General features: G+C 45.6%; 1 protein-coding gene across 4 annotated transcripts in view; it reads left to right on the top strand.

Annotated features, from left to right (window-relative positions):
- The window catches only part of KCNG3 (potassium voltage-gated channel modifier subfamily G member 3), a 70367-nt gene extending 60051 nt beyond the window's left edge, over positions 1-10316 (top strand). For 2 of the 4 annotated variants that reach the window (XM_082743302.1, XM_082743300.1), the window contains exon 3: positions 5134-5626. In XM_082743302.1, the coding sequence (XP_082599428.1) occupies positions 5134-5368 (235 nt within the window). In that variant the 3' untranslated portion in view covers positions 5369-5626. Of the gene's footprint in view, positions 1-5133; positions 5627-10102 lie in introns of those variants that run through there. The other 2 variants (XM_082743304.1, XM_082743305.1) reach the window with 2 other exon arrangements.
- The last annotated feature ends 12485 nt before the right edge of the window (positions 10317-22801 follow it).

The raw sequence follows: 22801 nt of genomic DNA, 5'->3' as shown, positions 1-22801 counted from the left end.
ATGTTTTGGTAGAAAAAAAAAAAAAGGGAAGAATTTTTGGAAGCCCCCCTCCCCACCAGTCTCCATCTCTCATTAACGTCTCAAGTTGACAAGGGGAGAGAGAGATCCCCTAGAAGTTCCACCATGTCCTTCCTCCATTTCTTTTAGGGAGGTTCCGTGAGTGTACCTCTTCGTTTGTGTTAGTCTGTGAATACAGCGAGGTTCTGACGAATGTTTGGCCAAAAATGGGTTTTGGCACTCTGCTGGTAGAGCAATGTAACCTTTTCAAGGCCAAGGAATTTTTGTGTGTGTGGGTGGTCCTTCTGTCTGCTGAAAATGTGAAAGTAAGTGTTTCTACTCTGCTCTGTTCTGAAGAATTTGTGGAGCTTGAGGCGGGGGTCCTGAGGAGCCAGAGGCATCTGAGGAGAAAGGAATTTGACTTTACTTAGGCAGTGAGTTCTTTTATTGGAGCTATGTAGGAGAGATTGGACACATCTTAAAAACGAACTGATTTTCAAAAATGTATAAAAGTAGTATAATACACATACTAGAAAATACAGGGAGCTAGAAAAGAAAAAGAAGAACAAACTTTCCCATTACTGTTACAAGTTCCTGCCATCACTTGGCTTTCTGTATTCCTTTTTGCTGCCCCGTCTCTCTCTGTGCTAGACCTTGAACATGCATATGGAAGGTATGCTTGCTGTCCTTGATGAGCTCCCAGTGGGCAAAGAGACCAGTAGTAAAACATGAAGTGCACAGTGGGGAGGATAAAGTTTATGAAATACATGCTGTGGATCCCACAGGACAGTCACCTCATTCAGTTCAGGAATCAAGGAAGGCTTCCTGGAGGAGTGATTCTTAAATTCCGTGCAGGGAGACAGGCCCTTAAGAATCTGTAACATCTACAAGGTTTGGCTTGTAGCGAAGCAAGAGAACGTGACTTGATTCTGGCAATTGCGCCTGGTTGGCATGTACAAGGAGAAGAATGTGTGAGGGGTGCTCTTAGTGAGGCAGAGGCCCAATTAGGAAGGGCCTTGTGCCAGCCAAGGAGGTGGGCTTTACCCTGCAGGGAGAAAGTCACTGAAAGAAGCCAGCAGAATGGCATAGCAAGATTTGTCCTTAAGGAAGATCACTCTTTCAACCAAGTCAAGGATGGAAAGAGACCAAGGACAGTGGGACCAACTAGGAAATTCATGGCCATCACCCAGATAGGAGGAAAGGATGAGAGAGGACCCAGTAGCAAAGCCAAGAGACAGGGAGAGAGTGAGTAGCTTTTGGTGGGAGTTAGTCCTATTTTAGACTTATTTAATCAGAAGGAGCCTGGGTTGCATCCAAATGGAAATAGCCAGCGGGCTAGTGACTCTGCGCCTGAAGCCCTGGGGAGAGGTCCAATCTGGAGTCATCCAAGACGTCAGGAGCTGGGAATCCTTGGCACATAGATGGAAATAGAGGCTGGTCTGGAATAGGATAAGGAAGAAATTCCTCTAAGAGAGTTGAGGGAAGAGAGGAAGTAACTTGGGTTGGCCTCCAAGAGGCTGGCAAAGGGGGCCAGAGGAGGAAGGGAGGGTGAGGCCCCCCTTGCATGGAGGTAGGAATATTGAATGCCTCCCAACAGTCAGGAGAGCCTAAGACTGAAAAGTAATCTCTGGACTCTGCAACTAGGTGCTCTAGGCAGCTGGGCTGAAATTTAAACCCAGGTCTTTCCACACTGAATACTCACCCTAGGCAGACCGAGACACCCTAGAATGGGAATCTGGGGCGACAACTGACCACCAGCCCGGTTCTTGTGAGTGGCGCTGGCCTGGGAGCCCAGGCTGGGATTCAGCCCAAAGTGCTGCTGGTGGCTCGCGGTCCAGCAGGCCCAGAACATGAACTCTAGGGCTGAAAGTTCACGTTGTTCTCACGCAGCAGACAGTGGAAGGAGCTGAGTGGCACTGCCACGCTGTCCCCACGATCTGGCAAACCTTGCCGTTTCCTTAAGGGTACCCTTTTCCGAGGATGTCAGGAAGCACCGTTTGAACTTTCTTCTAAGCGCCTGAACTCCCCTCGGCCCTGTCAGAAACAACGTGCCACAGTTTGAACAGCCGGAATCACAGTAGCATTTTCAGTGAAAAACCAGGGGTGGTTACGCAAGGTAGCATTTGTACTGCAAATGATGTAGCTGAAATTAAGTGTGTTCTTAATCACATTTAGAGGCAGGGAATGTGATACTGTAATAACCTTCAGCTTTGTCCAAAAAGGACTTATTACTAATAACCGTTAATCACGATGGCCCATAAAATCTAATACAGAGAACAGGAGAATTAAAGGGGGGGAAAAAGTGATAGTATTATGTGCAAGAGTCTCATTTAGTCATGTACAGCTTCCTGCCGGGTAATTTTGGGGGGATTTTAAAAAATTCAATTTAAGAATATATACTGTATTATTACTTTCAGAGGTAGAATTCAGTGATTCATCAGTCTTACGTAATTCCCAGTGCACTATATCAGGTGTCCTCCTTAATGCCCCTCACCCAGTACCCCATCTCCCACCCACCTCTCCTCTGGCAACCCTCAGTTTGTTCTCTATAGTTAAGAGTCCTTTATGGTTTGCCTCTTTTTGTCTTATTTTATTTTTCCTTCCCTTCCCCGATGTTCATGTTTTGTTTCTTAAATTCCACATATGAGTGAGATCATATTGTATTTGTCTTTCTCCGACTGCCTTATTTCACTTTCAGCATAATACGTCATAGTTTCATCCATGTCCTTGGAAGTGGCAGGATTTCATTCTTTTGATGACTGAGTAATATTCCGTTATATATATATACCACATCTTTTTTTTTTTTTAAGATTTTATTTATTTATTTGAGAGAGTGACAGAGCACAAGTGAGGAGAGAGGCAGAGGGAGAGGGACAAGCAGAATCCCCACCGAGTGTGGAGCCAAACAGGCTCGATCCCAAGACCCCCGAGATCATGACTTGAGCTGGTCAGACTCTTAACTGAGTGAGCCACCAGGCGTCCCCACAACTTCTTTATCCATTCATCACATCTTCTTTATCCACTCACCTATTGATGGACATCTGGGCTCTTTCTGTATTTTGGCTATTGTGGATATTGCCCTGAAGGGCAATTTTAATTTTTAATAAATGTTCTTCATTTATGGAGGTTCTGCAGCTGGCCCACTACTGGAGCACCCTGAGATTCTTAATTACATTATTTATTTATTTTTCTATTTTTTAAAGATTTTTATTTATTTATTTGAAAGAGAAAGAGAGAGAGCATGAGGGGAGGGCAGAGGCGGAGGGAGAAGCCGAGTCCCTGCTGAGGAAGAAGCCCAATGGGGGGCTCGATCCCAGGACTCCGGGATCATGCCCTGAGCCAAAGGCAGATGCTCAATGTACTAAGCACCCTAATTTATTAATTTTTTTAAAGATTTATTTATTTAGCTAAATGAGAGAGAGAGAGAGACCCGAGAGTGAAAGCAGGAGGAGGAGCGGAGGGAGAGAGAGAGGGTCACAAGCGGACTCCACCTGGATTGCAGAGCTCAACCTCATGATCCCAAGATCATGACCTGAACTGAAACCAAGATCAGATGCTTAACTGACCATGCCACCCAAGCACCCCTATAAATAATTTTAAAAAACACATTTGTAGGAAGTACCTGGCTGGCTCAGTTGGTAAAGCATGTGACTTTTGATTTCAAGGTTGTGAGTTCAAATACCACATTGGATGTAGAGCTTACTTAAAGCACACACACATACACACACGTACACACATTTGCAGTGATTCATTATGTCTTTTGTTTGTCCCTATTCTGATCAAAAAGAAGCATTTATTTTAAAAACTATTAATTTTTAAAATTGCATATAAATTATAACAAATTTAAATAACGTAAGAATATATAGAATGGAGAGAAAAATTTTCTCCATTCTAAATTGAACCCAATAGGTACCCACAGGTAGTGGTTTCTTGTGTAATATTTTACATCTTTTTCTTTTTTTTTTTTTTCCTCTTTTTCTTTTCAAAGATTTTATTTATTTATTTGACAGAGAGAAATCACAAGTAGATGGAGAGGCAGGCAGAGAGAGAGAGAGGGAAGCAGGCTCCCCGCTGAGCAGAGAGCCCGATGCGGGACTCGATCCCAGGACCCTGAGATCATGACCTGAGCCGAAGGCAGCGGCTTAACCCACTGAGCCACCCAGGCGCCCCATCTTTTTCTATAATAGCATGTACGTATTTGACTACTAATAAAGAAAGTGCAATAACATTAGCCAGAAAGGTAGAAATAACTCCTGTCCATTAACAGATGAATGGATAGACAAAATGGGGAGGAGGCGGTGTACACACACACACACACACACACACACACACACACACGAATAATACTCAGTCTTACAGAAGAGTTAATTTCTGGGGCACCTGGGGGGCTTAGTTGTTAAGTGTCTGCGTTCGGCTCAGGTCATGATCCCTGGGTCCTGGGATCAAGCCTTGCATCCGGCTCCCTGCTCAGTGGGAAGACTGCTTCTCCTTCTCCCACTCCCCTAACTTGTGTTACTTCACTCGCTGTGTCTCTGTCAAATAAAATAAAATCTTTTAAAAAAAAGAATTAATTTCTGATTCATGCTACTGCATAGATGAACCTTGAAAATATACTAAGTGAAATAAGCAGACACAAAAGGACAAATATTGTATGCTTTCACTTATGTGAGGTACCTAGAATATACAAGTTCATAGAGAAAGAAAGCAGAATAGAGGTTACTGGGAGCTTGGGGTGGTAGGACAGAAGAATTCTTGTTTAATGGGCATAGAGTTTCTGTTTGAAATAATGAAAATTTCAGGAAATGGACGGTGGTGATGATGTTTGTACAACATTTTGAATGTACTTAATGCCACTGAACTGTACACTTAAAATAGTTACAATGGTAAATTTTATGTATATTTTGCCACAATAAAAAAAGAAAAGCACAGCGGGTATATAATTTTCACATTTACTTCAAACACTTAGAAACGATATGATATATGATAAAAATATTTTTTAAATGTAGTGACACTTGACAGCTTGAAGTTTGTATCAGTCACCTTAGACTAAGTAATGCAGGGCCAGCCAGCAAATCTTAATTTCTTACAACCACAAAGGTTTCTTTTTGACTCACGTTACGGTGATGTCTTTCACAGGTCGGCTCTGCCTCTGCCTCATCCTCTTCATTCCAGGATCCAGGATGAAGAAGCTGCTCATCCGAGATGTCGCTGTTATAGTGTCAGACGAAAAAGAGAAGATATTAGCAGCACGCAGGCTCTTAGGACTTCTACTGTGTGTGTGGTAGGGGGTGGTGCCTGGACGGCTCAGTCAGTTGAGTCGGTTGACTCTTGGTTTCAGCTCAGGTCCTGCTCTCACGGGTGGTGGGATTGAGCCTCACGTGGGGCTCCGCGCTCAGCGGGAGTCTGCTTGGGATGCTCTCCCTTTGCCCCCGCTTATGCTCACTCTCGCTCTCTTGCTCTCTCTCTCTCTCTCTGAAATAAAAAAAAAAGAAGGTTTCTACCAGGAAGTGGCTCACTTTGTTTTTACCCACATCTCATTGACAAAGCTTATTACTTCACCCATATATTGTTTTGTTTTGTTTTGTTTTGTTTTTTTGGTACTTGACCCCCTTTTTTTAAACGCAAAAAGTAACTTTCACATGAGTTAAAAATCAGAGCGTGTAAACAAAACTTGGAAACTATTAAAGGGGAAGTATTTTTTTTAAATGCAAAAAAGGAGAAAAGCTAAGAAAAACAATAAACATTAAAATGTGGAAAATTATTAATTAATTTATTTATTTTAAAGATTTATTTATTTATTTATTTGACAGGCAGCGATCACAAGTAGACAGAGAGGCAGGCAGAGAGAGAGGAGGAAGCAGGCTTTCCGATGAGCAGAGAGCCCGAAGTGAGGCTCGATCCCAGGACCCAGGGATCATGAGCTGAGCTGAAGGCAGAGGGTTTAACCCACTGAGCCACCCAGGTGCCCCAAAATGTGAAAATTTATAATGAAAGTCACCATCTGCAAATTAAAAGACACAGTCTAAGTAAGAGAAATGGAAGGTTTATAATAGATGTGTCTTAGTATATTAGACAAGATTGACTTGTGAAATAATCCAAGGCAACCTTTTTAATTTTTGCTCCAACCTTCTTTTAAAAATTTCAATGAAGTGATCTATTTCTGCTCCTAGATTAAAAACTCCGGCAGGTCTGAGGCTTTTCCATTCATTCTTAGATAACAAAAAGTCTTAGAGTTACTTTAAGGCGTACTCTAGTCTCAATTTGTATTACCGATTCAGGATCTTTTTTTTTTTTTTTTTTAAGATTTTATCTATTTATTTGACACAGAGAGATCACAAGTAGGCAGAGAGGCAGGCAGAGAGAGAGGAAGGGAAGCAGGGTCCCTGCCGAGCAGAGAGCCCAATGCGGGGCTCAATCCCAGGACCCCAGGATCATGACCCGAGCCGAAAGCAGAGGCTTTAACCCACTGAGCTACCCAGGTGCCCCCCCTCCCCATTCAGGATCTTAATTAAAACTTTGAACTTGGAGTGGCTGGCTGGCTCAGTCAGTGGAGTGTGACTCTTAACCTGGGGGTTGATCTCCACGTGCTGCATGTGGAAATTGCTTAAAAATAAAATCTTAGGGGCGCCTGGGTGGCTCAGTGGGTTAAGCCGCTGCCTTCGGCTCGGGTCGTGATCTCGGAGTCCTGGGATCGAGTCCCGCATCGGGCTCTCTGCTCAGCGGAGAGCCTGCTTCCCTCTCTCTCTCTCTGCCTGCCTCTCCATCTACTTGTGATTTCTCTCTGTCAAATAAATAAATAAAATCTTTAAAAAAAAAAAAATAAATAAAATCTTAAAAAAAAAATCCGACTTTGAACTGCTTTTTTTTTTTTAAGATTTTATTTATTTATTTGACAGAGAGAGATCACAAGTAGGCAGAGAGGCAGGTAGAGAGAGAGGAAGGGAAGCAGGCTCCTTGCTGAGCATAGAGCCCAATGTGGGGCTCTATCCCAGGACCCTGGGATCATGAACTGAGCCGAAGGCAGAAGCTTAACCCACTGAGCCACCCAGGTGCCCCTGAACTTGCTTTAATGTAAAAAAGTTTTCCTTTCTCCAACTTAGACCTGTTTTGGGTGCCAGCCTGCAGTAAGAAAGAAGGGGCGGTTGGTGTTTTCGCCCAGGTCGTTGTCTTGGGCTCTGTCAATCCCGCAGACCTGCCCCACTGGCCCAAGTTCTTATCTTTCCATGGCGCAGGGGTGGGAAGGAGGGAATGGTAGTGGATTGCACCGTCTGTCCTAACCTGGCTTTTAACAATGGGCTTGGCAGAGTTTAAAGCATGTTTTTATTTTCCCCCTCTCGGGGACACTTAACTGGTCTTTTAAGAGATTCTCTTTAGGGTCCTCTTCCCTGCAGGTCCTTCCACCCTGACAAATGTGTTCTGTTGTGAGTGGTTGCTTGTGTGTCCTTCCAGCCCCTAGGGGCTTCCTCTCTAGCTTCTTGCTGGGTCCCCTTTGCTCCTTCAAGTAACCCCATTCGACAGGACCACAGCCACCCGTGCCTGCTCTCTCCACACTGCTGTCATTTTGTTCATGGAAACACTCATGCATCCTTTTTCCTCAGGAACTTAAAGAATAGGGAGCCAATGAAGCAGTGGTCTCTTGGCTCTGCCATCTGAGCAAACTGTTCTCAGGCCTGCTCTCTGGGTTTCCTGGACAGGAGTCAGACGCTGGTTCACAGAGACCCCTCCCCGCCAACTGCAGGAACACACCCAGTGAGCTCCATGAGTGGTGGTATTATGATGGTGATGACAATAATGATGTTTTGGAATTTTTTAAGATTTTACTTATTTGATAGAGAGAGTGTGTGTGTACAAGCAGGGGGAAGGGAGAGGGCAGAGGGAGAGGGACAAGCAGACTTTCTGAGTGTAGAGCCTGACGTGGGGCTCAATCCTAGGACCCTGAGATCATGACCTGAGCCTAAGGCAGAGACTTAACCTATTGAGCCATGCAGGTGCCCCTCCATGAGTGGTGTCATAGGGAGAAGCCCATTCTCTCTAGGATTGAGGCAAAGGAGGAAGCAACCTCCTGCTGAGATGAGATGGGGAGAGTTCGTTGAAGGGCTGAAGAAATCCCTTCAGAAATTTCTTTTCTTTCTGCTCACTCTGACCCTTCTATTATTCTTGACTTGGCTGAGGGTTCTAGTTTTCTGAAACTTCCTGGGGCTTTCCCTGGGGGGTTGCCTTCTCACCTCCGAGCAAAATGAGGGCTGCCTGCCAGAATGATGCAGACAGCCGTGGCCTTGGGCACCGAACGCAGAGTCCAGCTCCAAAGTGTTGTTACCTTGCCTTGAGTTTAAAGACGACATCTGCATCTTGGAGCTGTCATGAGAATTACATGACCAGATGTGGGTGAGGGTGAGCGCAGGGGCTTACAAATGCAAGATTTCCTAATACAGAGCAAGGTCTGCCGAGGCTCCTTAAAAGTAGGTTCTCTTTTTTGTAATCCGTTATTAGATGCATTCGGATTCATGAAAGAATTTTAGAAAATATAAGCAAGTGGACACAGGAAGATTCTCAGTCCCACCATTCAGAGCAACCACGTAACTCTGATGCACACACCCTTGTAGTTGTCACTTCATGCAAAGGATTGGGCTATTTTCCCCCACTGTTGCAAGCACGTGGAACACAAGATGATGTCGCATTTAAACCTAACATCACAAAACCTTCTCACCTTATTTCAGTGTTTGTAAACCTAGAGTTTGTTTTTTCTTTTCAGTTGAAGTTTTTGGTTATGAAACCATGGTTCTAAAGATATTTTTATTTATTTATTTATTTAAGAAAGAGATAGAGAGCACAAGTAGGCAAAACAGCAGGCAGAGGGAGAGGGAGAAGGAGGCAGAAGGAGCAGCAGGTTCCCCCCTGAGCAAGGAGCCTGATGTGGGCTTGATCCCAGCACCCTGGGATCACAACCTGAGCTGAAGGCAGTCACCTACCCAACTGAGCCACCCCGGCACCAAAACTGTGGTTCTAAAGCTGAAACTGTATTATAGCTGGGTGTGTATGTATAAGTAGCAATCCCTTTCCTCCCCTACTGGTTCCCTGCTTCTAACCACTTTATTTGCTGGTGATTGCTTTCTGGTGCTTGTATAATTAGCATTTTCCCTTCTACACTAAATATCAGTACCTTGCTGTGTTTTCATTGAACAGTATATCCTGGAGACCATTCTGTACGAGTCGAGTTTTTCCTCCTTGCTTTTTATGGCATTGCATGGCTGTATTTTAGTTCATTCAGCCAATTTCCTAAACAATGGACATTTAGGTCCTTTTCAATTTTGTACCATTACAAATAATGCCACAATGAATGACCTTGTATATACGTAATTTTTTTTTTACAAGAATTTATTTATTTTTTGAGAGAGAGTGCACATGTGAGAGAAAGCCCGAGCAGTGGGGAAGGGTTGAGGGAGAGGAAGAAGCAGACTCCCCACTAAGCAGGGAGCCCACTGTGGGACTTGATCCCGGAACCCCGGGATCATGACCTGAGCTGAAGGCAGACCCTTAACCAACTGAGCTACACCCAGGCGCCTGTAAACGTAATTTTTAATGGTTACAGAGTACGCCTAACTTCACCTGGCCATCACTTTTCAAAACTTGTCTTCAAACCCCATCCTCTGTCTTCCTGCTCTGAATTCTCTCTGCCTTATTCTGAATTAGACCTTGTTGACCCCAACCGCAGCCCCCCCCCCCCGCCCCTGAACTTGAGGCCTACACATGAGAATCTCAGCTTCCCTGGGGTCTCAAACTGGTTCTTCCCCAGCTCTCATTTCCCCCCATGGACCCAGACTGAAATGCCTGCAGGAACCCACCAATCTCCCCACCCGCTTGCCTGGCTTCTTTCTGGAGCAATTTGGAGAGTTTATACACGTTTATCATTCCTTGATTGCTTTTGCTTGTTTGTTTGCTTGGTTTTACTTTTTATGATGAAACAGGAAAAGAGAAAGAATCAGACAGTGAAGACATAATAACTTCTCTCCCCAAGATTAAAAAATTGCTTAAATTTTGCCATATTTGATTCATCTATGTATATTTTTCCTGAGCTATTTTAATTTTTTGTTTTGTTTTGTTTTAGGTAGGCTCCATGCCCAACGTGGGGCTTGAACTCAGGATCCTGAGATTGGGAGTCGCACGCTCTACCAGCTGAGTCAGCCAGGCACCCCCTAAAGCTATTTTAAAGAAAATTATAGACATCACGATGCCTCCTATCTAAATACAATACAGAAAGTAAGGACATTCTCCAAAAAACCATTCCACACCTTTCAATAATAAACAGTAATTTTTCAAAAGTAGACTAAGTCCCTAGTTTCTAACACCCAATATTGATTCAGATTTACCCAGTTGTTCCAAAAATATCTTCAATTATATTTTAAACCAGGATCCAATCAAATACCACAGACTGCGTTTGGTTGTTACATCTTTTTTATTTAAAGCAGGTCTCCCCTCATTTCTTTTTTTGTCATCAAATTGATTTGAAGAGACTTGGCCACTTGTCTTGTGACAATGTCCTGCATCCTGGATTTGTCTGATGGCTTCTTCATGATGTCACTGATTTTGTTCCCTTTATGCCGTGTCTCTTTGTCTCTTTTTCTTTTTTAACTTTTGTTTCCTCCCTGTAGTTTCTTTTGGTTTTGATCTCTTTCCCACAAGAGGTTTTCCTCTAATGAATCCTAGGTTGATTGGAATCCCTGCCAATTGCTGATTGTTTACCTTACTGTGAGTCTTGCAATTATCAGCTGGATCCTATCCTCAGATGTCCCCTGATGTCAGTAAATCTCATTCCCTAAGAAGATGCATCCAATTTCCTGCCTGGAGGGTGTACACCTGAGAGCCAATGGGAGGAAGGACTTTGGGCTTTCAGCATTCAACACTTAAACATCCTTCAGATGCCCTGTGTTCCAGCTGAAAGTCTGGGTCTTGTTTCCCAGGCCAGAGGCCCTCTATTCTTTCCAGATAATAGACCTCTAGCGTTCAGCTGGGGTAGGTAGCGGGAAGACCACCTCCCAGGAGAGGGAACCTGGGGATCTAAATGCCTTTTTTTTTTTTTTTTAAAGTAATCTCTGCACCTAACCTGGCTCTGGAACTTACGATCCTGAGATCAAGAATCACATGCTCTATGAACTGAGCCAGTCAGGAGCCCCTCCAATTGCTGCTGCTGCTGCTGCTGCTGCTGCTGCTTTTTTAAAGATTTTGTTTATTTGCCTGAGAGAAAGAGAGTCAGAGAGAGAGGGAGAAGCAGACCCTGCTGAGCAGAGAACCCAACATGGGGCTCGATCCCAAAACCCCAGGATCACAATGAGCCTAAGTTAGATGCCCAACTGACTGAGCCACCCCAGTGCCTCCCTCCAACTGCTTCTTAAACAACTTTTTCACCCATCCTGCTTTTGGCTCTGCTTTCACCATTATTACCCACGGTACCTATTGCTGCCAATCCCTGGGCCTTGGGGGTGTACTATAAAGGGGATTCCCATTTGTTTGGGGTTTTTTCCTCCCTGTTGGCTTAATTTTGGCTTTCTTGGAGCTGCCTAAACTGCTCAGCACTTCTCTGTCTGCTTTCTGGCTTTCAAAATATTGTTGCTGCTGTTTCCTCTTCTGTCTTCTCTTGGCCCTTGTGGGTTTTCATCTTTTCCAAATACCTTTACTGATGCTTTAGAGGTATGGAAGGAGGAAGCAGGAGTGATATATGTATCTATCCGCCAGCTTTATCCAGCATTTGATTTAGAAAAAATGCTTGATCAGTCTGATGAGAATTTTGTTTGTGGAAGACTTGCCCCCAGCCAGAGCAGGGAGGGCCCCTGGGTGTTCAGATATGGGTGAGGGTAACGTGAAGAGAAATTGACCAGGACTGCACTGAAGAGAGTTTTGAGAGAATTCTGTGATGACTGGAGCTCCGGCAGTTATCTTGTGTTATGAAGTAACCTTGAAGAGGGCACAGAAAGAGAGGAGTCTGGGTCTAATAACACTGCGATGCTCCCATATCAGTTCTGCACTATTTATCGCTGGACTTTTTTTTTTTTTTTCTTTTTTAATGTACATAAGAAATTTTTTTGTTTTCCCCCCTCTATTTTATCATAATAATCACTTATCACATGGCAAATACTCTTTAAAAAAAAAAAAAAAGATTTTATGTATTTATTTAACAGAGAGACAGCGAGAGAGAGGGAACACAAGCAGGGAGAATGGGAGGAGAAGCTCGGTAGGGAGCCCAATGTGGGGCTTGATCCCAGGACCCCAGGATCATGACCTGAGCTGAAGGCACACTCTTAATGACCGAGCCCCCCAGACGCCCTGGCAAATACTCTTCTAAGTGCTTGGCTTATATACTACTTTAATTTTTATACCACAAACCCTATGAAACCAGTACTGTTACTGTCCCTGGTTGACACCTGAACAATGAAGCACTAAGAGATGAACTAACTGGCCTAAGGCCACATAGTCAGTAAAGGCTAGAAAACAAGGCTGTCTGGGCTTGTAAGCACTGTGCTCTGTTATCGAAGCACGGCCAAACCCAGTCCTCACTGACGTCCCGAACTCTGCCACCCACCACGGTCAGCCAGTATTGGTGAATGATTTCTAAGATAGGAGGCCCGCCCCTGGACCCCCCACGTCATCTGTCCCCTGACATTGAAGTGAATGAAGGAGGTTTCAGAGCTTCCGGGTGCGACCATCTATGGTGCAAGCAAAGGCTGAAGGAGAAGCAGAGGCTGCAGGAAGGAGCCCAGTGACCTGGCAGGGCTGGGAGGTGTGGGCTGCAGCATGGGCAAAGAGCCCACAGCACACCTGGCCCCTTTTCCCAAATGAATGAGAGGAAGGTGACAGAGAGAGACCTGGTAATCATGTCTACGAAGCATTTCCATCATTTAGCATCCTTTCCTCAGCACCGATTCCCCAGTGTGGGCTTTGGTACATCTTGACTTCCTTTAAATAGAACTGATGAAAGAATTCTTTAGCCAAGGGCTGCCTGGGTGGGTCAGTGGGTTGAGCCTGTCTTCAGCTCAGGTCGTGGTCTCAGGGTTCTGGGATCAAGCCCCGTATCGGGCTCTCTGCTCAGCAGGGAGCCTGCTTCTCCCTCTATTTCTGCCTGCTTCTCTGCCTACTCGTGATCTCTCTCTGTCAAATAAATAAATAAAATCTTAAAAAAAAAAAGAGTTCTTTAGCCAATTTCAGAGGCTTTACTAGTTATGAATAAAGAGAGCAGCCTAAATTCTGCTAAGTCCCCAGTAGGTAAAATTGGGGACCAAATTTTAAGATATTAATAAGAGTGCTTGGTGCCATAAAAGTGTCTTTATTGATTAAATTAATCAAAGATAATAGGCATAAAGTATTGAAAAGGGAGATGAGTGCGCGCTAGACGTTAACTCTTGATGAGTGAGGAGGCCTGGGAGTGCAGCATTCTCAGGAAGCTTAGTGAGAAATTTGGGCTGTTCCTGTTATTGCCTGATCTCTCTGAAACTTGCTACTTGGGGATATAAATTCCAGTCCTTGGTCCCCAAGCTGACTGTAAATAAGCCAACCTCAAGGACACCTTTGCAAACTAGAAAGTGCTCGAGGCAGAGTGTGAGTTCATGTAATTAGCTGTGATTTGTGGGGGCTGTGAGTTAGTTCTCCCTGGGTCCTGATGTGGCTTTCATGGGCCTTCCTCCTGGTTACAGAAGTAAGAAGAGTAGCAGAGGCTGGGCTTTTTGGGAGACCCCATGAGTAGGGTATGGATCAAAAACACCATTTTATGAGATTTTATTTATTTATTTGACAGAGAGAAATCACAAGTAGGCAGAGAGGCAGGCAGAGAGAAAGAGAGGGAAGCAGGTTCCCTGCTGAGCAGAGAGCCCGATGCGGGACTCGATCCCAGGACCCTGAGATCATGACCTGAGCCGAAGGCAGCGGCTTAACCCACTGAGCCACCCAGGTGCCCCAAAAACACCATTTTAAACATGTACTACTACTAGTACTACTACTACTACTTCTTCTTCTTCTTCTTCTTCTCTTTTTTAAGATTTTATTTATTTATTTGAGAGGGAGAGAGAGAGTGCACAGGAGAGAGAGGGAGAGAGAATCTGAAGCAGACTCTGAGCTGAATGCAGAGCCTGATGTGGGGCTCAATCCCACAACCCTGAGATCGTGACCCGAGCCAAAACCAAAAGTTGGATGCTTTTTTTTTTTTAAGATTTCATTTATTTGGGACACCTGGTTGGCTCAGTGGATTAAAGCCTCTGCCTTCAGCTCAGGTCATTGTCCCAGGGTCCTGGGATCAAGCCTCACATCAGGCTCTCTGCTCGGCTGGGAGCCTGCTTCTTCCCCTCTCTCTGCCGGCCTCTCTGCCTACTTGTGATCTCTGTCTGTCAAATAAATAAAATCTTTTTTAAAAAAGATCTCATTTATTTATTTGACAGAGAGAGAGACAGCAAGAGAAGGAACACAGCAGAGGGAGTGTGAGAGGGAGAAGCAGACCTCCTGCTGAGCAGAGAGCCCGATGTGGGGCTTGGTCCCAGATGCTGAGATCATGACCTGAGCTGAAGGCAGATGCTTAACGACTGAGCCACCTACAGGCTCCCTACCCACCCCCCCTTTATTTTATTTTAAGATTTATTTTAGGGAGAAGAGAGAGAGAGAGAGAGTATACAGGGAGAGGGGCAGAAAGAGAGGGAAAGAGAGAATCTCAAGCAGACCCCAGCTGAGCATGGAGCCCGACATGTGGCTGGATCCCACAACTCCGTGATCATGATCTGAGCTGAAACCAAGAGTCAGATGCTTACCCAGCTGAGTCACCCAGGTGCCCCTTCCCTCTTCTTAATAAAGACACAAGATAATGAAGCACATGGGTCCTGCATTTGGAATGCAAATCTGCCTGCAGAACCACATCCTGGCTGAGCTGCTTGGGAGGAAACAGTTACAGCAGCTCTCGCCAGAAGATTCCTTCTAGAAGATTCCCCAGGAGAATCTGTGACCACAGCACTTTCCTTTTGAATAGGGGTGGGTGGTGATGGCCTGGGGGAGATCCTAAGCCAAAGCTAGACTGCCTGAAGAAACAAATTGGTGTCCCCATGAACACTTGCTGAAAAGCATCCAAATTGGACTGTCAGAGAAAATGCAAGAAAATGATAATATAAGCTAAATCAATCATGGTTTCAGATAGTTTTGGAGCCTGGGAAAGAAGTCCTATGAATGCTGGTCTGAGAATTGTTCTAATAGCTCACCAAGTATTTGTTAAGTTTTTGAATCACCTAAGACCAACAGGCTTTCTAAGGAAGGAACAAAGACTTTGGAACAGACAGTTCTGAGAAAGTCACAGACCTGCTCCACGGAATCTAACCGGCCTTATTCACGGGAGTTTGATAAACAACCCAGCAGCCTTTTCTTCTCGGCTTTCATTTTCTCCCTTCTGATCATTCCCGTATTTCATGACTTCTAGTTCCTTCATTCACTTTTACCCCCGAGGATAGGGTCATGGAGCAATCAGGGATACATTCAGGAACAGAATATTAAAGGTGCCATCCTTGTTCTGCGTTAAAGAGAGAACATCATAGAGCCACGGAAAATGAAGCAAATCATTCACCTAGGACGGCTCGGAATAGATCATTCCCCCGGCTCTGCACCCATCCTCCGTAAATGAATCCAGTGCTTTTCTACAGGATTTTAAAAGATTTTATTCCTAATCCATTTTTCTCCCTAGAGCTTTGGAAATATGCCTCTGTAATTTAATGATTACAGGAGATGAGCAAAAGAATGAACTAAATAGGATAACATCAGCTTGCCTTGTAATGAGGGGCCAAATTTTCCAAATATAGAGCAAAATCCAATTGTGGGGCTGTTGTTTATGATTCCTCCCTAACAGTGACATGAGAGACCCAGTGGGAACACATACAGCACCTTTCCCACACAACGAGCCTTCCCCTTGGCTTGTTAGAGAGTTTGGAGAGAGAAGCCATAACGATCAATTTTTCTAAATCACCCTCACTGCCCTGGATAGCAGTGGCTTTGTTGATGGAACAAGACATCCCCGAAGCAATGAACAATAACCACGAGTTAGCAGGAGAGACAGCAAGCCCCCGAAACATCAGGGGATTTTCCTGTGGCTGATAAAAAGTAAGAGTTAGAAAGTGTATATATGCTACATCTTCTTTGTCCATTTATCTGTCGATGGGCACTTGGGCTGCTTCCATAATGGAGTATCCTGGATTAAAACCCGGAATAGGAAGGGGACCTTACCAGAAAGACGGACGAAATGGGAATCAAGTCTGCAGGTAAGTGAATAGTAATGCACCAATGTTAATGTCTTAAATTTGACAGATGCACCCTGGTTTGGTAATAGTTTAGTTAGCCTTAGGGGAAACTGGGGGACAGGCATATGGAACTCTGTTCTCTGTACTTCATTGCAACTTTTCTGTAGGTACAAGTTTATTTCAAAATATAAAGCTTATGTTAGGGGTGCCTGGGTGGCTCAGTCTGTTAAGCGTCTGCCTTTGGCTCAGGTCATGATCCGGGGGTCCTGGATTGAGCCTCGTGGGAGCTCCCTGCTCAGTGGGGGATCTGCTTCTTCTTCCTCTTCCACCCTCCCTCCAGCCCTCCAGCTCATGGTCTCTGTCAAGTGTGTTCTCTCAATAAATACATAAATTCTTTTTTTTTTAAGTTTGTGTTAAAAAAAAAAAAAAGTGAGGGGGTGCCCGGGTAGCTCAGTTAATTAAGCGTCAGACTCTTGATATCGGCTCAGGTCATGATCTCAGGGTTGTGAGATCGAGCCCCATGGGGCTCAGTGCTTAGCACTGAGTTGGCTTGTCCCTCCCCCTTTCCCCCTCTGCCCCTCCCCCTGCTCAAGTGTACCCCTCTATCTTCCTCTCTAAAATAAATAAATAAAAATTTTTTTTTTTTTTTTTAAGGCCACATTTTCACTGGCTACTGGTGGGAGCGTCAATGAGGGCAAGTGTTCTGACGCTGCTCATTTAAGGCTTTAGAAGCGCGCGGGCCCACTGACCTCTACCTTCACTCCCAGGAATCCCTCCTGAGGAAGAGTCCGGGGTATTCATCCCAGCAGTCTCTGTAATGGGGACAGTTGGCTTCAAGCTAAGAGGCTAACATCGGGACCCCAGGAACAATGATGATGTAGCCACACCAAGGAATATGCCAAGGTCCCAAAAGCAAGGTGAAGAAGTAAATGTGATGAGGGAAGACTGTCACCATATGTCATGGAGTGGAAAAAGCCGGCCACAAACTATTCGGTATGGTGTCGGGTGTCTCTCTTTTTTAATCTGTGCCCGCTTAGGAGGACGGTAGGAGATTCACCAACACATCAAGAGTGGTTTTCTCTAGGTAGATGAGATTGTGGGTGCTATGGTCTGGATTGCGTCCCCTTTAAATTCACATGTTTAATCGACTGAGCTGCCCCGGCAACCCTTAAAGCACTGAGCTCCCGCTGCAACTGACTGCATTTGGAGATAAGGCCTTCCGGGAAGCAACTAGGGTTAAATGAAGTCCTAAGGGTGGGGTCCTGATTCTGCCTCTGGAATCAGGCCTTCGAAGAAGAAGAGCAGTCTCTCCTTCCCGGCACCTGCACGTGCATCATGTGAGCACAGAGCTGAAGGCAGCTGTTTGCAGGCCAAGACGAGAGATCTCACCAGAGCCCAACCATGCTGGCACCCCGGTCTCCAACTTCCAGCCTCCAGAGCTGTGAGAAAGTAAGTACCTGTTGTTTCCAGCACCCAGTCTGTGGTATGTTGTAATGGCAGCCTGAGCTGACTAAGACAGTGGGTATCCTGAGTTTTTTTGGTTTTGCTCTCATGCTTTTCTGTAGTGAATAGGAACTGTTTTATTCTTGGAAGAACAAAGAATGTGGTAATTGTATTCTTAGAGTTTCACTTTACCACTGACAGAAGGAAACACAACTCCCCAGGTCTCCTTCAGGGATAGTGCTGGCAATCATTTCCTCATGGAGTCAACCTGCAGTGGGGCTCTTTACGTTTCACTCTTGATCTAGGGGTTGTGAGTTCGAGTCCCATGTTGGGAGTAGAGGTTACTTAAAAATAAAATCTTTTTTTTTTTTTTAAAGATTTTATTTATTTATGTATTTGACAGACAGAGATCACAAGTAGGCAGAGAGGCAGGCAGAGAAAGAGGAAGGGAAGGAGACTCCCCGCTGAGCAGAGAGCCCAATGCGGGTCTCGACCCAGGACCCTGGGATCATGACCTGAGCCGAAGACAGAGGCTTAACCCACTGAGCCACCCAGGCATCCCTAAAAATAAAATCTTAAAAAACAACAACAACAACACACATCTGGGTATATTAATTCAGCTGACTACCGTAGAAATAAGCAAGCAGGTAATATACCTCATGGGTGAGGTTTGGGGAGGTTATGGGACTTGCCAAGGTCACGTGCCTTGTGGAGGTGAAGCCCGGCCCTAGACCTCTTGACTCTAAGCCCAGTGCCCCTCTCTGTTCTCGGTTACTGCCTGTCCAGCTCTTTCTTTTGCGGCAGTCCTGGGCCATCTCAGGAGTAAGATTTGGAGAGCTGACTCAGTCCTCCAGAGTCCCACCCCAGGCAAATTCTGGTCATCATAAATTTCATACTGGAGACAGAAGGTTGTTACTTTCTTCCACTTCCATGCCAGCCATGACCTACTTCTGGGTCTTGTGTTTCCTGGAAACTCAAAGGCTGTGCAAGCTTTGATGGAAGCTCAAGCAGGCAGCCTTGACCTCTCCTGTGCTGCACCTGGCCACAGAGGTGAAGCCTGGATACTGGGCTCCAGAAGCAAGGTGGCACGATCTGAAATGGCTCTGCTGGAGCTGGAAAAGTCAGGATCTGTCAGTGTTGGGATCTGGCTTCAGATCTGTTTCTGTATTTGTTCTATATTGGCAAGTATGAGCTTGGATAAACTGAAATCCTCTTAGGGATGTTGCATTTTTGCAGTAGTGAATGAGCAGTTGCAAACATAGGCATTGTTTTCTAGATTCTTTTTTTTTTTTTTTAAGATTTTATTTATTTAGAGAGAGAGAAAGAGAGTAAACGGGGAAGGAGCAGTGGGGGAGAACATCCAAATAACTCCCACTGAGCACAGAGTACATACATGAGGCTTGATTCCATGACCCATGAGATCACCACCTGAGCCGAAACCAAAAGTCAGATGCTCAACCAACTGAGCCACCCAGGCACCCGTATTTTCCAGATTCTTTATGTTCATAGAATTAAATAAAAATTTAGGGGGAAAAAATTGAAGGAGCAGGAATAGTTTGTATTGGTATGGGGATTGGTACTGCCTTCTTTGAGTATGGAAGTTGAAAAGTCAGCTTACTTATAAAGTAGGAAAATTTAAAAAACAACAACACCAACTTCCATGTGCAACGGACCTATCAGTGGTTGAAATGTAGAAGGCATCGTGCTAGGCTTATAAGAGATGCAAAGCTGAACACAAAAAGAATACCTGCTCTCAAGGCGTGAGTAGTCCACTGGGGGAGACAGACGTGTACTCACATTTTTACCCAGGGCAGTCAGATTTCAATCCGGGATGGTGATTGGAAATGGGAGGGAAATTATTTTAACTGTCGTAATTGCTGGGGATTATCGCTGGCATCTGGGCCGGTCCAGGGACGCCGAACAGCCTGCAATCTTGGGAAGAGTTCTGTACGAAAAAAACTTGTCTGGCTCAAAATGCTGAGTGTCTCAAGGGAGGATCCTGTGCAGGATCCACCAGGAAAACCCTGGGTGGAGAGGCTAAAGCTTCCAGACAGAGGACACTGAGCTGATGCCGACAGGTGTGTGTACTGATAGGCAGAAAAGGTCACAAAGATATTTTAGTAGAGAGGCCAAGGTGAGCCAGTCCCAGAAGTGAGAACACACAGGCCAGAGTCTTAGAATGACACGCAATTCAAGGTTTGGGGACTGGAGATAAGAATGGAAATATAAAATAGGTCTTGAAGTGCCATGCTAAGACATTTGAACTCTATTTCCTGGAAGATCTTCCTGGAAAGAAGGTCTTTTTTTTTTTTTTTTTTTTTTTTTTTTTTTTAGATTTTATTTATTTATTTGAGAGAGAGAGAGGGATCACAAATAGGCAGAGAGGCCGGCAGAGAAAGAGGGGGAAGCAGACTCCCTGCAGAGCAGAGAGCCCAATGCAGGGCTTGATCCCAGGACTCTGAGATCATGACCCGAGCTGAAGGCAGAGGCTTAACCCACTGAGCCACCCAGGTGCCCCTGGAAGGAAGTTCTTACGCAAGACAAGGAACAAGAGCCAAACTCCTTAGGAAGGATGACGCTGGGCACAGTGTGTGGAACGGGGCAGAGACAGCTGCTCCCCCACTTCTGGGGTCTGTGATTTACTCTACTTCACCTCTCTTAGCCTCGGATTTCTCATCTACGAAATACCTAGCGCACAGTTTAAATGAGACATTATGCAAAGCACCCAGCATGCATTGCATGGCACATGGTGGTAACAGTAACCATTTTTGTTTGTGGTTTCAGGCTTATTGGTTCCTGCTGCTACCACTCCCAGCTGCTGGCCCAGGAAGCTGACCACAGATGTACAGATTAGTGTGTCTTGGCACAAAGGTTTGTTAGCCACTGGCAAGAGGGATGGTTCTGGTCTTTCCTCCTTGAACTTGCTTTCCAATAGAGAAATAGAGGAGGCACAACTGCAGCCCGTACCATGTCACTGTCCCCAGATGGACTGTCCCTAAATCACAACGGAGGTCTTGACGTCAACTGTTCAGGACCTCAGATGTCAACTTGCACCTCTGAATGAAATTGAGACCAGGGCGGGACTGGCCTGGCATCACGCATCTGGGCAGTGTGATCAGAGCTGAGACTGACCCACCTGTCAGGATCCCCAGCCCTTGCCTCCCTTGCTCTGTCCTGGTGGAGTGAAGAGGGAGCTGTTGGCCAGCCAGTGGCCCTCTCCATGCCTTACTCTTATGTCTGGCAGGTGAGAAGACCTCAGTAGGACGAGGGGGACACCTCAGTCAGGGGGAGCAAGGACATCTGGAGGCCCTCTCTTCTAAACCCCTCCATGGCCACCCAGTATGTGCTGCCGTGCAGACTCAGGTTCAGAATCTCCAGCATGGCCTCCGAGCCCCCAGCAGCCTGTCCTGCCCACTCAGCCCATCTCTCTGCTCCCCTGCACACTCCGGCTGGCTTTCCCTGAAACCTTCCTGCGCTTTGCTGACACTGGGACTTTCTGCCTCCTGTTCCCGCATCATTTCCTCTCCTGACCGAAATCCTATGCCTCTTTCTCTGTCCAGCTCAGCTGTCCCAGCCTCCCAGAAAGCCTTCTCCTGTCCCCGCTTTGGGAAGGCCTCCCTCTGCTGCCTTGGAATACTTGGCCATGACCCAGGCTGTCCACCCTTGTGTCGCCGTGGATTGACTGGCACCTGCCATTCGTCTCTGGAGCTGTATGTTCCTCAAAGGTGAGGTCAGCATCTCAAAGGTAGTGCTTTGGTTCAGTCTGACACTTTCAGAGCCTACCTCAGTGCCTTGCAGATCCTTGGCAATGATAAATACTTCTTCACCGGGATGAAATTTTTCTCTCCCCTGCTGTTTGGCACTTAGTAACTGGCCGAAAAGTCTTTGTTGACTTGATTTGAGGACTGAATGAAGAAAGTCTAGTATCGGGGAGGAGTTTGTTCCCCCAATTATTTACAAGAAATTGCAGGGGCCTGAAGTTATAAATGATATACAGGGAGCACAGCTGATGGTTCATGTGTCCCAGCTTCCCAGAGTAGCAGTGGTGGTCTTGCTGACAGCCACACTCAGAGGCTGGCCAGGCTGGGACTTTGCGGAGCTGGGGCAGGGGGCCAGGTAGGCAGGAGAGGGAAAGGAAGGCTTGGAAAAGCACAAGCTGCTGTATTTTTGGAGGGAAGCTGGCATTTTGGCTTGAACTTCACAATGCACTCTTCCAATATTTTCTCTCCTAAAGCCAATGATAGAATCATTAACACTGCTTTTTAAATTTCACCTGAGCAATTCTGAGATTTGATGACCAGTAAGTTGATGGCTTGGGAGATTGCTCTAATAACTTTATTTTCACAAAATGAAAGAAAATGACCCTGTTGTTGTTAAACCATTACATGGTTTTCCTTTTCTTTCTTTCTTTCTTTTTTTTTTTTTAAAGATATTTTTATTTATTGGGGAGAAAGAGAGAGAGTGAGAGAGCATGAGAGAGCATGAACAGGGGGTAGCAGGGAGTAGCAGAGGGACAGGGAGAGAGAGAATCCTCAAGCAGACTCCGGCCTGAGCTGGGAACCCAACACAGGGCGAGATCCCAGGACCCTGAGACCATGACTTGCACCCAGACCAAGAGTCGGCCACTTAACCGATTGAGCCATCCAGAAGCCTCTTTGGGTGGTTTTTAGACAATTACATGGTAGGTTAAGAGTCAGAGCAGAGCTGGAGATCCAACCTCGGCTCCTAGTTAAAGCCAACCCTCTCAGGTACTCCCGTTTGCTGGTCTAAAAGCTGGTGACTGAAGCTATCTTCAAGAGCACTATGGCATGCCTTGTGCCATCTTCTCAGGCCTTTGCCCTTCTTCTCCGAGGCTGTCCCCAGAGCATGCCTGAGGAGGATGGGTTAAGAAAGTGGCTGACTGAGAGCAACAGTGGAACCCCAGCAGTGGTCCTTACCTAGGGTGTCAGGCCTGCAAACACTCTAGGTGGCATTTTCAGCCATAGCCCTTCAGTGACTCTCCTGCGACCACCAGCATGGCTGGCCAGAATTCTGGGTTTATGAAACCAAGGGAAGTGACTCAAGGCTCTGCTGGCTTAGGCTCCCTTTATCTGACCAATGGGCTCCTCACT

The sequence above is a fragment of the Mustela nivalis genome (genome assembly GCF_964662115.1).
Source record: "Mustela nivalis genome assembly, chromosome: 8".
In the NCBI taxonomy this organism is placed as follows: Eukaryota; Metazoa; Chordata; class Mammalia; order Carnivora; family Mustelidae; genus Mustela; species Mustela nivalis.
Note: the sequence above shows the minus strand (reverse complement) of the source record. Positions and strands in the feature narration are given on the sequence as shown.